Here is a 13,649-nt window from a genome sequence, read left to right as displayed (position 1 = left end):
ATCTCCATAGTTTTTCACTAAAACTTATTTTTGCGTGGTCAGGAAATGTCAGCATTTCACCATTCTTCTCATCTCATTCTTACCATTTCTTTTCAAGCCCCACTAATGCTGCTGTAAGCAGCTCACCCTTTGCAGGTGTTCATTCTTTCATTCATGTTTCTTCACAGGCACTTTGCCTGGGGAGGGGCGTGTTACAAGGAGCAAAAGCGGGCACCATTCTTGTGTTTACAGTTATTATGGACTGATGGGGAAGAGAGCGTTTAATCAAATGGGCAGAGGGATAAATGTGGAAAGGTGCTACAAAGGGAGACACCCGTGATGATCCACGAGGCTTGAACCAAGTCAGATCAGGGAGCTTTGCTGGGGAAGGGACTCTGGAACAGAGACCTGAAGGCAGAGGAGGGCTTACAATCCATGGAGAAGAGAGTCAAGTAGAACAGCAATTATGACACATCTCCATACCGGGACCAACAAATATGGTGGGCGTGTGAAGTGTAGGGGTTGGATAAGATATGGTGGCGGGGAGAGGGGGGAGGTGGGGACTTGACATGGCCTGAGAGAATTAGGAAAGACATCCTGAGGGGGGTCATATAAACTCAATAGGAATAATGAGTAAAAATTATGTGAAGATGAGGAAGGGGAAAGAAGACATCTCATGGAAGACCACAGAAGGGCACAACATTGTAGACACTGAAGTGAGGCTGAGCAGCTCAAGGTGTAAGGGGACAGACAGGGACACAGCATGGGCAGCCTTTCAGGTAAAGGTGATATAACAACCTACATGCAGAGATCATTGTTACTACTGCTGCATCTAAAACAACTCTTCTGGGATGGAATTTTTTTCCACCAATCTCAGAAATAAAATACTAGTTTACAGTCCAGCTAATGTGTACATTATCAAAATAAAATTATGGGAGAACACATGCACACTCCGCTGGTAGTGCCAGGGCTTCCAAAAGTGGCCCAAGTTGATGGACTCCAAATTGAAATTCAGAATGAATGAAACCTGAACATCAGGAAACTTAGTCTGTAGGAAAGTTACCTCTTTTCACATCCATGGCACTACCACATTCCCCCTTTCTTTTTATGTTTAGTTTCCAGAAGGTGAGATGAGTACTCCTGTTTTGTGAACTTCTCAGATCCAGGGAACTACCCTCGCTCCCTTTCCCATCTGACTTTCATCATCTTCAGTCAGTGACTTCAATAAAAGTAGGCTTCAAAGAAAATGAACCTAACAAATTTTAAATCTCAGAGCCTGTATTTTTTTTCTTTCCCCAATCTTTCCTATACTAGATATGATCAGTTGTAGGTAGTCAGTGGACATAGTTCCCAGAAGCCGAGAGTGAATTTTATCTCAATAGTCTGTCTACCTTGATCTTTTCCAGGTGAAAGGATGAGATCTTTTTTTCTAGCAGGTTGCATGCTATGCCTGTTTGCTGTACAAACAGAAGACCCTCTTAGATTGCCAATTTGTTGTCTTGTAATTTTTTTCTTTGTAGTCAAGAGAGAAAGTCAAGTTACATAATAATTATGCTTCTTTATCACCACAGAAGAAAGAACTTAAGGAAGAATTTATTACATAGTTGATATAGATGGTGATAAAAAACAGAATCCCACTAAAGACAATGGATTTTCATGACAAAAGAATATTTTTATTCCAATGCAGGATGAAGAGGAAGAAATCAAACAAGAAATTAACATGTTGAAGAAATATTCTCATCACCGGAATATTGCTACATACTATGGTGCTTTTATCAAAAAGAACCCACCAGGCATGGATGACCAACTTTGGGTATGTAGTGCTATCCAAATTTGTTTCTTACATGAGGAACAACCAGGGCCAAATGGTTCATTTCTCTATCCTCATGTTGGATTAATTAACTCCTTCTTTGAAACTCTTAGCCCCCTGATTTCCGTAACATTGTGTTTTCAAAGTTCTTTCCCATTTCACTAATACCTCTCCATCTTTTAAGTATCTTGTTTTTTAAGATTTTATTTATTTACTTAGAGACAGAGAAAGAGAGTTCATGTATGGACAAGTTGGGGGAGGGGCAGAGGGAGAAGGAGAGAGAGAACCTTAGGCAGACTCCACGCCGAGCATGGAGGCTGACATGGGGCTCAATCTCATGACCCTGAGATCATGACCTGAGCCAAAACCAAGGGTCAGACATCTAACAGACTGAGCCACCTAGGCGCCCCTCCATCTTTTAAGTATCTTTATTTTTTATCCCTTAATGTGGACCATCCCTAGAGCAAGTTGTTAAGGTCTCTGGTTTTTCCACTACTTACTACATTTATTGAGTTTTTATTGTATTTTAGGCATCATGCTATTTGCTTTTTGTGTATTATATCATTTATTCCAGCTCTTTGAGGGAGACATTATTATTTCTCATTTCTTAGATGACAAAACTTGGGCTTACAAAGATGGTAAGTAAATTGCCCTAAGGTCTTTGTAGCTAGAAATGGCAGAGCAATGATCTAACCAAGCTCTTGGAGTCTTTTTCCTTGCCTATAACTAATGTGTGGATGACTAAAATTTAAATTCCAAGTCTGTAAGTGAAATACCTGACCCAGTCTGATACTGGGTCCCCGTCCTGTATCTTTGACAGTCTGTTCCACTGAACATAGATTCAGTATGTCTGATACCAAAACCACTACTCCCCTCCCTTCCCTGCTCAGATTGCTCTTCTTCTCATCTTCCTGATTACTGTCCATGAAACTTTTATTTATTCTTAGGCCCTCAGTCCATTCAGTGGAAGCTTAGATTTTGCAGTGGGCTTCTACTTGATCTATCCATCTCTCTCTTTCTTGAATCTCTGTTCATCCCATATGTTGCTGTTGGATTAATTACTCTAAAAAATACCCTTTTAACCACTTATCATCTTATTCATTTTCTAGAGTTCTTAATATGTGTCTGGCACAGAAAATTTATTTAATTAGACAGAGCTTACTATATGCCAAATTATATACTAAATTGTGTGGATCCCATGACTACTATTTCATGGATAATTTATCAAAGAATCTCAGTCTACTGTCTTAATGCAAAAGACATGTGTGCTCCAGCTGAGAAGGTAAAACACACACAGTGAACCAGAGTTGGTGACCAAAAAGAATATAATAATGTTAGCTCAGAAAAATAACAAGATTTTCATGTCATTTGATAATTGACTACTAGAATCTTTGGTAGTGAAAAGAGCTGCTGGTTATTTTTTTCCCTATAAGTCCCATCTTTAAATTTAAAATTTTAAAAAGTACTTTTGGGTAAATAAACCCTCTTTGTATGATCATATTGATTTTATATATTTTTATGTGATTTCTGAAAGAGTTATAGTAAGATTTTAATCATGGCCTCTTAAATGTAGATACAAATGTGAAAATTAAAAATGTAAAAGTAGTAGGAGAAAATAGAGGTAACCATATAATACTAAAGAAAGATATATGAGGGCATATATGCAAGAGCATACCCACAAAGCAGAATTTTGATGAACTTGCCTGTATACATTTCTTAACATTTCCCATTACAAAAAAACCATAATAAACAAAGTAAAAATGCAAATAACTGATTTAGGAAAAATATCCATTTGGTATATGATGAGAAAGAATTTAGTAGCCTTTAGAAATGGAGAGTTTTTATAAATCAATAGTAAAATATGAAACTAAGAGAAAGATTGAGTTAAGAACAAGACAACGATTAAAGAAGTAAGAAATATCAATTACCTGTAAAGATGTTCTTAAAATAGAATCATACCAATAACATAAATGCAAAAGAAAACAAAAATTAAATACCGTTTTTTTAACTTGTAGATTGGCAAAGATTTTTTTTTAAATGATTTACCCAGAATGGACACTCACACCCACTGCTTATGGAAATGAAGGTTGGAGGTTGGTACTCTATCTTTACTCAAGGGCAGTTAGAATACAAATGGATAAACATGCTCTCTCTCTCTCTCTGTCTCTCTGTCTCTCTCTCTCTCTCACACACACACACACACACAAACATATATAAATAAATATTTGGGTAACTACATAAAGATGTATGCAGAAGCTAACCAATAAGGAATTGCTTAAAGTAAATCCATTAAAGGACACTATGAAAGGACACATCAGCTAGTTAAAATGCTGTAGATTTATATTTACAATGGATAAACAATTAACTATTATAATGGGGTTTAGATTAGATAAAGCACATTTTCATTTTTGTCAAAAAAAGGAAGAAAAAGAAAAAATGTATCTATCCATCTATATATATAAATGGTGGGGATATCTAGAATAATATACCAATGGAGTTGAAGATATTTGTATCTGGGTAGTCATTTCAGGAATTTAATTTTTGAAACCTTTTTTCTTTTTTAGGTCTGCTTTTTTTTTCTTCTAAACTTTCTCTTAACTTGAATATCAGAGCCACTTCTGTTCCTTCTTTTCTTAATTGCTTTTCATGGGGCTGTCTTTGCTTCTCATAGATAGTCAGCTCTCTGAGTACAAAGATTGTGTTGTTTGCATCTCAGTGTCCTAGGGAGGTGCTGGGCATATGATGCTGACAAAATAGTTGGTCTATAAAGGAAAGTGATTATCATTCCCACAAACTTGGTTGCTAATATTGTTGGTACAAAGCAGATTGCTACAGGTACCTGGAGAGCTCATTTTACCTGTGACCTATAGGTTCAACAGAAATGATGAGAGGACACAAGTTGGAATATCTCTGTGTTCCTAAAGGACTTCTATGTCATCAAGAATCTGGCTTTTTAACAATGACCCCATATTGCCATAAACTTCAGCAGATATGAAGTGGAGAATGATAGCTGTTCTAGTGCTATCTGGAGAGAGGTGTTTGGTTTGGTCAGGGGCATGGTTCCCAATTAAAAGAAAGCATTAATGTAGCTTTGGAACCACCACCTTCAGGAATCACCTGCAGGAATACAAGCTGAGTTACACCCAACTATTAATATCATTTCTTTTGTGAGATGGGCCAGATCGGGTCGTCGGTTTTCTTGTGAGAGTGAGTTGTTAAAATCTGGGTATTTATTTGGAAATCATTGGCTAAAGGAAAGAGAGGAGTGGTCAAGCAGGGATTGACTGGTTTTTACCCTTTTCCTAATGCTGCGATTTTTTAAGTTGGAAGGAAAATTAGTTGTCTTTTATTTTGCTGGGTTCCCATGAAGTTAATTGACTTTCCCAGGACCTCAAAGCTCATTAATGGATGAATGCAGAGCCAAAATACAGGCATCCTGAATTGTGACAATTTAGCTTGGCCTGAAGTTCTGTGAAAGGCACTAGAAGTTTGTTTTTTGTGTTTTTTTTAATAAGTGAAACCTATAGTCCATTTTCCAATTGGCACTGGGAGAAAGCAGCATGCCTATTCGCATCTGCATGGTGTGAACAGGAGGTTTTATACTCTTGGGAACCAGTTGCTGCCCACCAGTTCTCACCCTGGCCAGTTGCTCCTCCCCTGAAGACAGCTGTGGTTGCTGGGAATCGAGAATCTGCATGTGTATATATTCACTTATTCATTCACCATCGATCCATTCATTCATCCAACAAATATATATCAAGCTCTTGCTAGGCACAAGGCACTCTTCTGGGCACTTAGGCTATATCAGTGAACAAAACTGAAGAAAGCCCCTACTTACCTGTAGCTTACATTCCTACTACAGACCACAGACAGTAACCATAATTAGTAAGAAAACTGCAGAGGATGCTGGAAGCTGACCAGTGCCTCGTAGAGCAGAGCAAGGTTAATAGGGCTGCAACCAGGGGAAGCCCCATTGTAGATAACTCGAGGAAGGGCATTCCAAGCCTGGTGTTTTCCAATAATAACAATGGGAGCAGTGTGACCAGAAACATGGGGAGAAGAGATGTGGGACCAGATCACGCAGAGCCTTACAGACCATGGGAAAGATGTCAGCTTTTACTCTGAGTGAGGTGAAGGGCCACTGGAGGGTGTTGAATATGGAGGGATGGAAACTGATCCACATAGGTAAGGGGTCCCTCTCATTGCTCGGTTGAGATTAGACCAGATGGGGGCCAGAGCAGAAGCAAGGAGGCCAGTTAGGAGACTGTTTTAGCAAGCTAATCTCCTTCCTGAAGTTGGCAAAGGGAGATCTGCAAGTAGTGATCCCTCCCAAACCGAGGCCCCATGGGAGGACCCGGGCCTTCACATTCCATTTTCCCATCTGCAATTAAATATTACAGGCCCCACGTTCTGCTTGGAAGACACAGGACCTAGCATTTATCTGTTGGTGCTCCTGCAGAGGACTGTTCTGTCCATGCCCATGTCCCTAATCATCCGTTAGCTTCTGTGTCACTGGAGATGAAAATATGAAGCCATGAAATGCTCCTGAGGGCAAGAGCATCTTCTTTTTCTAGTTGTGCTCTTTCTATTTGACAACAAACTAAGGGGGAACTTGGAAAAATAAAGGCAGAATTGAAACATAATAATTAGGAAATTAATACCAGATTACAATATTGGTGGGAACTTGATTATAGAATATGATAGTGTGTAGTTATTCCAAGGCCTCTGACTCACTGAATTTGAGCCATTCCCTGTTAATAATAACAATAAAAAGTGATACTTATTGCTTGCTTATCACATGCCAAGTATTGTGGGTTTTTGTTTTTTGTTTTTTTTTGCCTTGTCATATTATTTCATTAGATCTTTACAACCACTCTACAAATTGGATATTATCATTATTCCCACTTTACAGATAAGGAAATTTGGCTCAGAGAAGTTAAGAAATCTGCCCAGGGTCTCCCAGCTGGTGGGGGATAAAGCCAGTGTGTTAGCCAACCCCAGGCTGACCGATGCTAGAATCGAGCTCCTGAGTTCTAACACTCTTTTTTTTTAAGTTGTGAGAAATAGTTCTAATACCAAAATTTGGTATTCTAAATAGGATTGAGGCTTTGGGTTTCAATTAGTTTGACTTCACCTTTAACCTTCTTCATTCCTCAGTTCCCCAGTTTTCAAAGAGGGTAGCAGGACCAGTTAGTTACTAATAAGACTGATGCGAAGTCTAGGAAATATGCTTTGAAGAGTACATTAAACCTTCCAGGAATGTTTTAGCAAACAATTGCAAAGGTCACAGATAGTTGACTCTTTGGACTAATGGCATCCTGTTAAGATTACACGTATATAAAAATGTTATTGTGAATTATATAGAGACATAACCTGTAGCCACCCAAAGCAGCGCTTGCTAACATTCATTCCCACTGTTCAGACTACGTGAAATATTCCCCAGTTATTTCTTTTGTTGTGACTGGAGGTTTTGCACATAGTCTACCAGCCAATACGTGTGCTGTTTTAGGTGTCTGATTGAATTATAATCTGTGCGAATTCTATCGTCTTGTTGTAGAGATAAACTTGTTTAGTACCATCTCTTTGCGGAAATAGAACGACTTCTGATAATGGCTAAGTAATTCTACTTTATCAACTGCTGAGGTCCAGAACCGGAAATCAAAAAAGGGAGCTCTTTCAATAAAGATTCTGATCTCTTGGAAACAAGCAGCTCTGTCACACGACATTGCCACCTCATTCCGCCTCGCCTCGATGGGGAGCAGCTCTCCGTTCTGCTGCATACCATTCAGGCACTGGGAGTGAGGGACAAGAAGCATCCACTAGGCACACCAATTTCTCTGACATTGGAAAGCGAAATCACACATATCTTGCTGTCTCTTCTGATGCCACCACAATCACAGGACTAGAATATCTTACAAAAACAGTAAATTTCTGACTAGCTTTGGAAATGCAGGGTGGTCATAAAACAGCAGATTACTGTACTGCAAGGCCCCTATAAGCCATTCCTTAGATTGCAACAGTGTAGCCTCGCAGAGGTAAGAGTTAACAAATTATGGGGTATGCACTTTGGGGACAAACATTGTAGCAGTGGCCTGAAACCCGACCTGGAATCCAGAGACCTGGGTTCTAGTATTGGCAGAGGCAGCATCTCTGACATTTGGTTTCTTCCTCATAAAAATGGTAACTTAAAGAAAAAAAAAAAAGGTAGGGGCACCTGGGTGGCTCATTCGGTTAAGCGTCTGCCTTCGGCTCAGATCATGATCCCAGAGTCCTCAGAGCGAGCCCCACGTCAGGCTCTCTGCTCAACAGGGAGCCTGCTTCTCCCTCTGCCTCTGCCCCCTCCCCCTGCTCATTTTCTCTCTCTCTCTCTCTCTCTCTCAAACAAATAAATAAAAATCTAAAAAAAAAAAAAAAAAAGCAATGTTAGAGTGGATCTGGGTTTTCAAACTGGCAGCCCAGAGGCTAAATACTGTCCAGGTGAATGTATTTAGTTTGCTTCACATAAGCGGTGGTGTTTTAATTATGCCAACATTAGAAAAAAATCAAATAGTTTCACACAAAAGTCTGGATTCCTTGAAAAGTTTTGAAAAACAGGATGATATGGAAATGCTGGGCCTGAAATCCCCAGTAGCAGCAGGATGTGATAGCTGTTTGGAGAGCACATGCCCACTCCAGTTTGGACCAGAGGTCCCGGCGCTCCCTGTTGGCTTCCACACACGCTCAACTTCATGCATTGACGTTACTTATCCAGCTCCTGCATAATATCATCTGGGAATGAGATACTGAGGTGTACCCATGAGAGAACTTTTCTGGAATCTGCAGTGATGTTGGCCACACTCCCCAAACCTAGGTCGAATATAGTTTACATTTGCTGTGGCATCTTGTCTGACAAAAGATCAGGCCCGCTTGCATTTTTGGTTGTTTTAAGACTTAAATATGAGGTGCTGCAGATAGCATTATTAACAATTCAAGCCACCTGTAGCTGACTCTTTTGAACAATTTAAAGTTTCTCTTTTTTGAGTTCTATGTGTCAGAAATGAGACTTTCTTTTTCTTTTCTTTCCTTTTTTTTTTCCTTGTCTTGATCAGTATTTGTCACTTATGTAACTAAAGAACTCCCTTCTTCATATATGTAGAACCTAGGTCATTTGTCTGAAAAAGTGACTGAATCTTATTATCTGTGAACAGAAATTTTTGAAAGGCTAACTTTGGTAATTAGAGAAGGCATGCCTAAAATATGAGGAGGAGTGATTGTAAACAGGCTCCCAGACTCAGAGCTGCCCTATCGCATGACCTATAGAGACAGGATATGCTACTTAGGTACAGAGTGAAAGCCATTCCTAATTTAATACATTGCAATAGGGCCTGAGTTCAGCTTTAAAAGAGCCATTTTTATGAATTGATGGGTGACTCTGCCAAGAATGTACAAATGGTTTCTTCTTTGATTGCAGTGAATTTCATTTGAATTGTGCTTAGACTGCTTTTCACCTTAGCAGAAGGAAGACTTCTGTGTGCCCAAAGTTATTCTGCTATTGGGCTACACAAACCTCCGATTCCTTTTCTAGATGAATTCTGAGCTAAAGTCTGTGTTCCATTTAAGTTGTGCTTCTCAAAATCCTCAACTATCAAGTTGTTTAATCATAAATCCTCTAAGGCTAGTATTTTATTTTCTTGTCCTATTTTTACTCGTCTGAAAGCTTGCTTTCCCATCCCCTCCCCACGTTCTTCTCTTTGGGTGTAACATTCTGACGAGCAGAGTCGAACATTTCTTACAGCCTTAATAAGGTTAGTTTCTGTGAGCGGGTTCCTGGCCAGAATGGACATGTGATGATTTACTCCTAACAGGAAAAATTCTCCAGCAGACCTTGCATACATACTGAGAAATTTGAGCACCAGAAATCAAATACAAGATGCAACTAACTTCCCTCATTCCTTGAATACTGCATGCTGACTCAGACTCTCTCTCCTTAGACATGGTGACCACTGACTGTTGAGCCTTTCTAGTGGCTTCTTGTGGCTAAAAATACCAGTTGGCTCTGTATATTCAAACTGCCATCGTCATTCTCAAGGTATAAAGTTGTTCGTTATCCAGAAACTATATCAACAAAGTTTGGGACACTTCACGTCCTTGGGACTCAATTTTTTACCTTTGGAAAATTAGAATTTATAGTTCAAGCACTCTTTTTCAAGTCTAAAAATATAATGTAGACGCCAAAGGAATTTTTTTTTTCAAATACATGCTAGTTTAAAAATGAATGCAAAGGATTGTTTAGGTTGCTTTTTCAAATTTGAAATTCCCAACAGTTTTACCTTGCCTTTACATACTTTGATTTAAGTAATAAATGTGTTCATATGTATGCCTACCAATTTTTGTACTTACCTACACATGTATTTGATACTGTGGGTCTTTATACTACCTCTGGCAAGTGAGACAGCATTCTGTAACAAAGTACTGGTTTTGTTTACACCTTCATAAATCATGCAGATGAGATCTGTGGCTATTCCTGGCCACACATGATAAAAATATCCTGTGCCTTGCTGATGTTTCTGGACCTTCAAGGTCAATAGGCTGATCCTCTGCAGAGCTGTGAATTCTTGGATGGTTATCTTTCCTACCCTTTTCTTAGAATGCCCCTTCAACTGCTGGGTTCAAACTTCTCTCATTTTAGACAGACCTTTGCACCTTCGGCATCCTGCTCCCTCCTCTTCCTCTCCCCTGTGTCTTGCCCCTCCTTTTACTAGAAAAGAGAAGGGATCTGTTAGTAGTCAGTTATTCCTGTGGGTGACTGACTCTTGACATTTGGGGGGAACAAATCAAGGTATTTTTGGCTAGCGCCTGCAGTTTTAAAATATCATAAAGCCCTGTTTCTTGTTACAGGAACTTAAAACCAGTTAACTAGCAGATAAACGAATACTGTAGGGACCCCAGAAATCATCCTAAGCTTCTTAAGCTGGCTTTAAGGATAAATCTTTTTAAAATTCCTTCAGAGGTGATTGGGGTTGGAAAGCTCAGGTTAGAAGTTACCACGGCAGGTGACTCCATCCTGAAGGCGCCTCCCGATGAGGACGTGATGAGGAGGTGAGCTTAGGGCTGGCTCAGACAGTGCTTCTGAAATTCCCAGCTGAGACCAAAGACCTTTCACTTAAATATTGCCCCCTGCCCCCACAACTTCTAAGAAAAAACATCTTGCTGGCCGGAAGTAGAAGACAACTGACAAAAATACATGATGAACAACCACGTAAGTTGTGACATATGCTGGAACTCTTTGTTTTTAAAAGTCAAGCTCTTTAATTTAGATAGAAATAACTACCATGTCCAAGCAACCCTTTCCCTCTTAATTGGGTTGCACTACATTGTGCTGTTTCTTTCTCTCTCTCTCTTTTTTAAAGATTTTATTTATTTATTTGAGAGAGAGAGAGAACGAGCAGGGGAAGGGGCAGAGGGAGAGGGAGGAGCAGGCTCCCCTTTGAGCAGAGAGCCTGCAGCAGGGCTCCATCCCAGGACCCTGGGATCATGACACTTAACTGACTCAGCCACCCAGGCGCCCCTACTGTGCTGTTTCTTAAATATCTCCTCAGTGGAACGGTTCCAGTTCTAAGTCTAGGTCCAACCCCTGTCCTGCATGAGCTTGGTTCTGTCCTCACCTTCAACCCAGCCGTCCTTCTGTCTTCCTAAGTTACACGTTAGGTGTACCCTGTTTTCTGACCCAGTTGTTTAGGTGGTATTGAGTGAGCATTTCAAATGTACCATTCCTTCTAAACCTCTCCCTCCACCTCTTCAGCCTTCCAAATAAAAAGATCCAACGTCCTGGAATGCACCACTGTTTCTTCTTGCCATGAGATACAAGCCTGAAAAAAGGATATGTATCCTTTGTGCTCTTTTATTAATAGGGGTTTTAGAAACACATGTGCCCAATGCCCTTCATAAGCACCTGTCGGGGGCGCCTGGGTGGCTCAGTCGTTAAGCGTCTGCCTTCAGCTCAGGTCATGATCCCAAGGTCCTGGGATCGAGACCCGCATCGGGCTCCCTGCTTGGCGGGAAGCCTGCTTCTCCCTCTCCCACTCCCCCTGCTTGTGTTCCCTCTGTCACTATGTCTCTCTCTGCCAAATAAATAAATAAAACCTTTAAAAAATATATAAGCACCCGTCAGCCATTTCTTCACCATCCAAGTGAAGTGGATCTTGGGAAGCTATTGATACCCTCTTTCAAGTTGGAAACTCTTCCTCGTTGCTTTTTTTTTTTTTTTAAGTGCAAACAGAGCAATAGATAAAAAGTAATAAATATAGCTTAAGATTTGGGGCTGCTAGGAGTTTTACACTCATGGACACAATGTTCTCATCAAACATTTTATTTTATTTTATTTTATTTTATTTTGCATTTTCTAGTGCTGGTGGTGGGGTGCTGAGCCTAGGGTGGTTAGAGAACATGCATGCCCAAGGTCACATAGCTAGTACTTGAGAGAGCACCACGCTTTCAACCCCCCTCTACTTACTTAATGACTACATAGACTCTGGATAAGGCTGCAGACCATAACTAAGCTTCATTTCCAAGTAAATAAGGAAAAGGGAATTGAGGGGAAGGAGAATTAATGAAACAGTAGTTGCAAATCACCGAGCCCAGTGCCTGGCACATGGCAAATTCTCAGTAAATGTGAGCAAGTATTGTTGGCCCAGTGTCAACTCTTTGAGAACTTTCTTTTGGGGAGAATATTAATGATCCAATATTTCTTCCTTGTGAGATGGGAAGTTATTGACTTACCGCTGCTGGGCTTGGCATGTTGAGCCCTGTTTCTGTTTATTAATGTGTTGAGGTTACTTGTGGTGAGGGAGGGTCCCTGCTGCATGGTGGCGGTAATTATCAGTGTTGCTGTGCGGCCGCAGGAACCAGTTGCTAGCAGATGCTGGTTTCTTCTTTTCTCTTTCTCTCTCTCTCTTTTTTTTTTTTTAAATCCCATTACATAATTTAACAATCATTTCATTCCGTAGTGAGATGAAAAGAATTTAGCAGCCTTCAGCTGGAGCTGAATAGAGAAGCAAATTATAGAAATCACTGACATTAGTGCCTGTCTAGAGCAGGATTGTTTCCTACTGAATATTTGAAAGTATTTTGTCCAATCTAATTTTAAAAGACTGGAGCCACTGGGCTTCCACTGCTTTCCTTGGGAACTATAATTACGTGGCCTAATAGAGCTCAGTGGTGGGACATATTCTCCAGCTGATAGAGGAGAAATGGAGGCATTCCTAGGAGGTCTGGTCACTGTGTTCTTCAAAATGGGATATAGAAGGGGCACAAGCATATTTTGCTCACTTGAGAAAATATTTTCTTTCCACCCAAGGATGTTCCTTTGGTCTGCCCGGCTGCCATTGAACCATGGTTTGCTACATAATGGGATTTTCTTTAACTCTGTGTTATAGAGAATCCCCCAAATACACAATAGTAAAGAGAACATTATAATGGACACCCATGTGCCCCACACTAGCCCCAGCAACCATTCATCATTGACCAATCCTGCCCCAAACACATGCTCACCCACTTCTTCCCTTCTACTCATCCTCTCACTTTTTCTAAATTCTGATAAAATATATAACATAACATTTAGCATATTAACCATTTAAAAATATGTCATTCAGTGGCATTAGGTACATAGTATTGTGCTACTGTTACCACTATCTAGTTACAGAATTTTTCATCACCCCAAAAGGAAACTCTGCACCCATTCAGCACCATTCCTCCCTCCCCCGAGTGCTTGGCAGCCACCCGTCTGCTTTATATTTCATAAAAATGGATTTATACAATACATAGCCTTTTTGGTCCTTCTTTCAGTGAGTATAATGTTTTCAAGATTCAACCAAGTTGTGTC

The 13,649-nt window shown here is 40.1% G+C and overlaps 1 protein-coding gene across 8 annotated transcripts in view; it reads left to right on the top strand.

Moving 5' to 3' along the window:
* Positions 1-13,649, top strand: part of TNIK (TRAF2 and NCK interacting kinase) — a 355,853-nt gene that overhangs the window by 212,727 nt on the left and 129,477 nt on the right. For all 8 annotated transcript variants that reach the window (XM_081829593.1, XM_081829620.1, XM_081829611.1 and 5 more), the window contains exon 4: positions 1,667-1,792. In XM_081829593.1, coding sequence (XP_081685719.1) covers positions 1,667-1,792 — 126 coding nt within the window. The remainder of the gene's footprint in view (positions 1-1,666; positions 1,793-13,649) is intronic.

The sequence above is a fragment of the Leptonychotes weddellii genome, chromosome 1 (genome assembly GCF_054177405.1).
Source record: "Leptonychotes weddellii isolate Sample4059 chromosome 1, ASM5417740v2, whole genome shotgun sequence".
In the NCBI taxonomy this organism is placed as follows: Eukaryota; Metazoa; Chordata; class Mammalia; order Carnivora; family Phocidae; genus Leptonychotes; species Leptonychotes weddellii.
The sequence above is the reverse complement of the archived record's forward strand: the minus strand, read 5'-3'. Positions and strand labels throughout refer to the sequence as shown.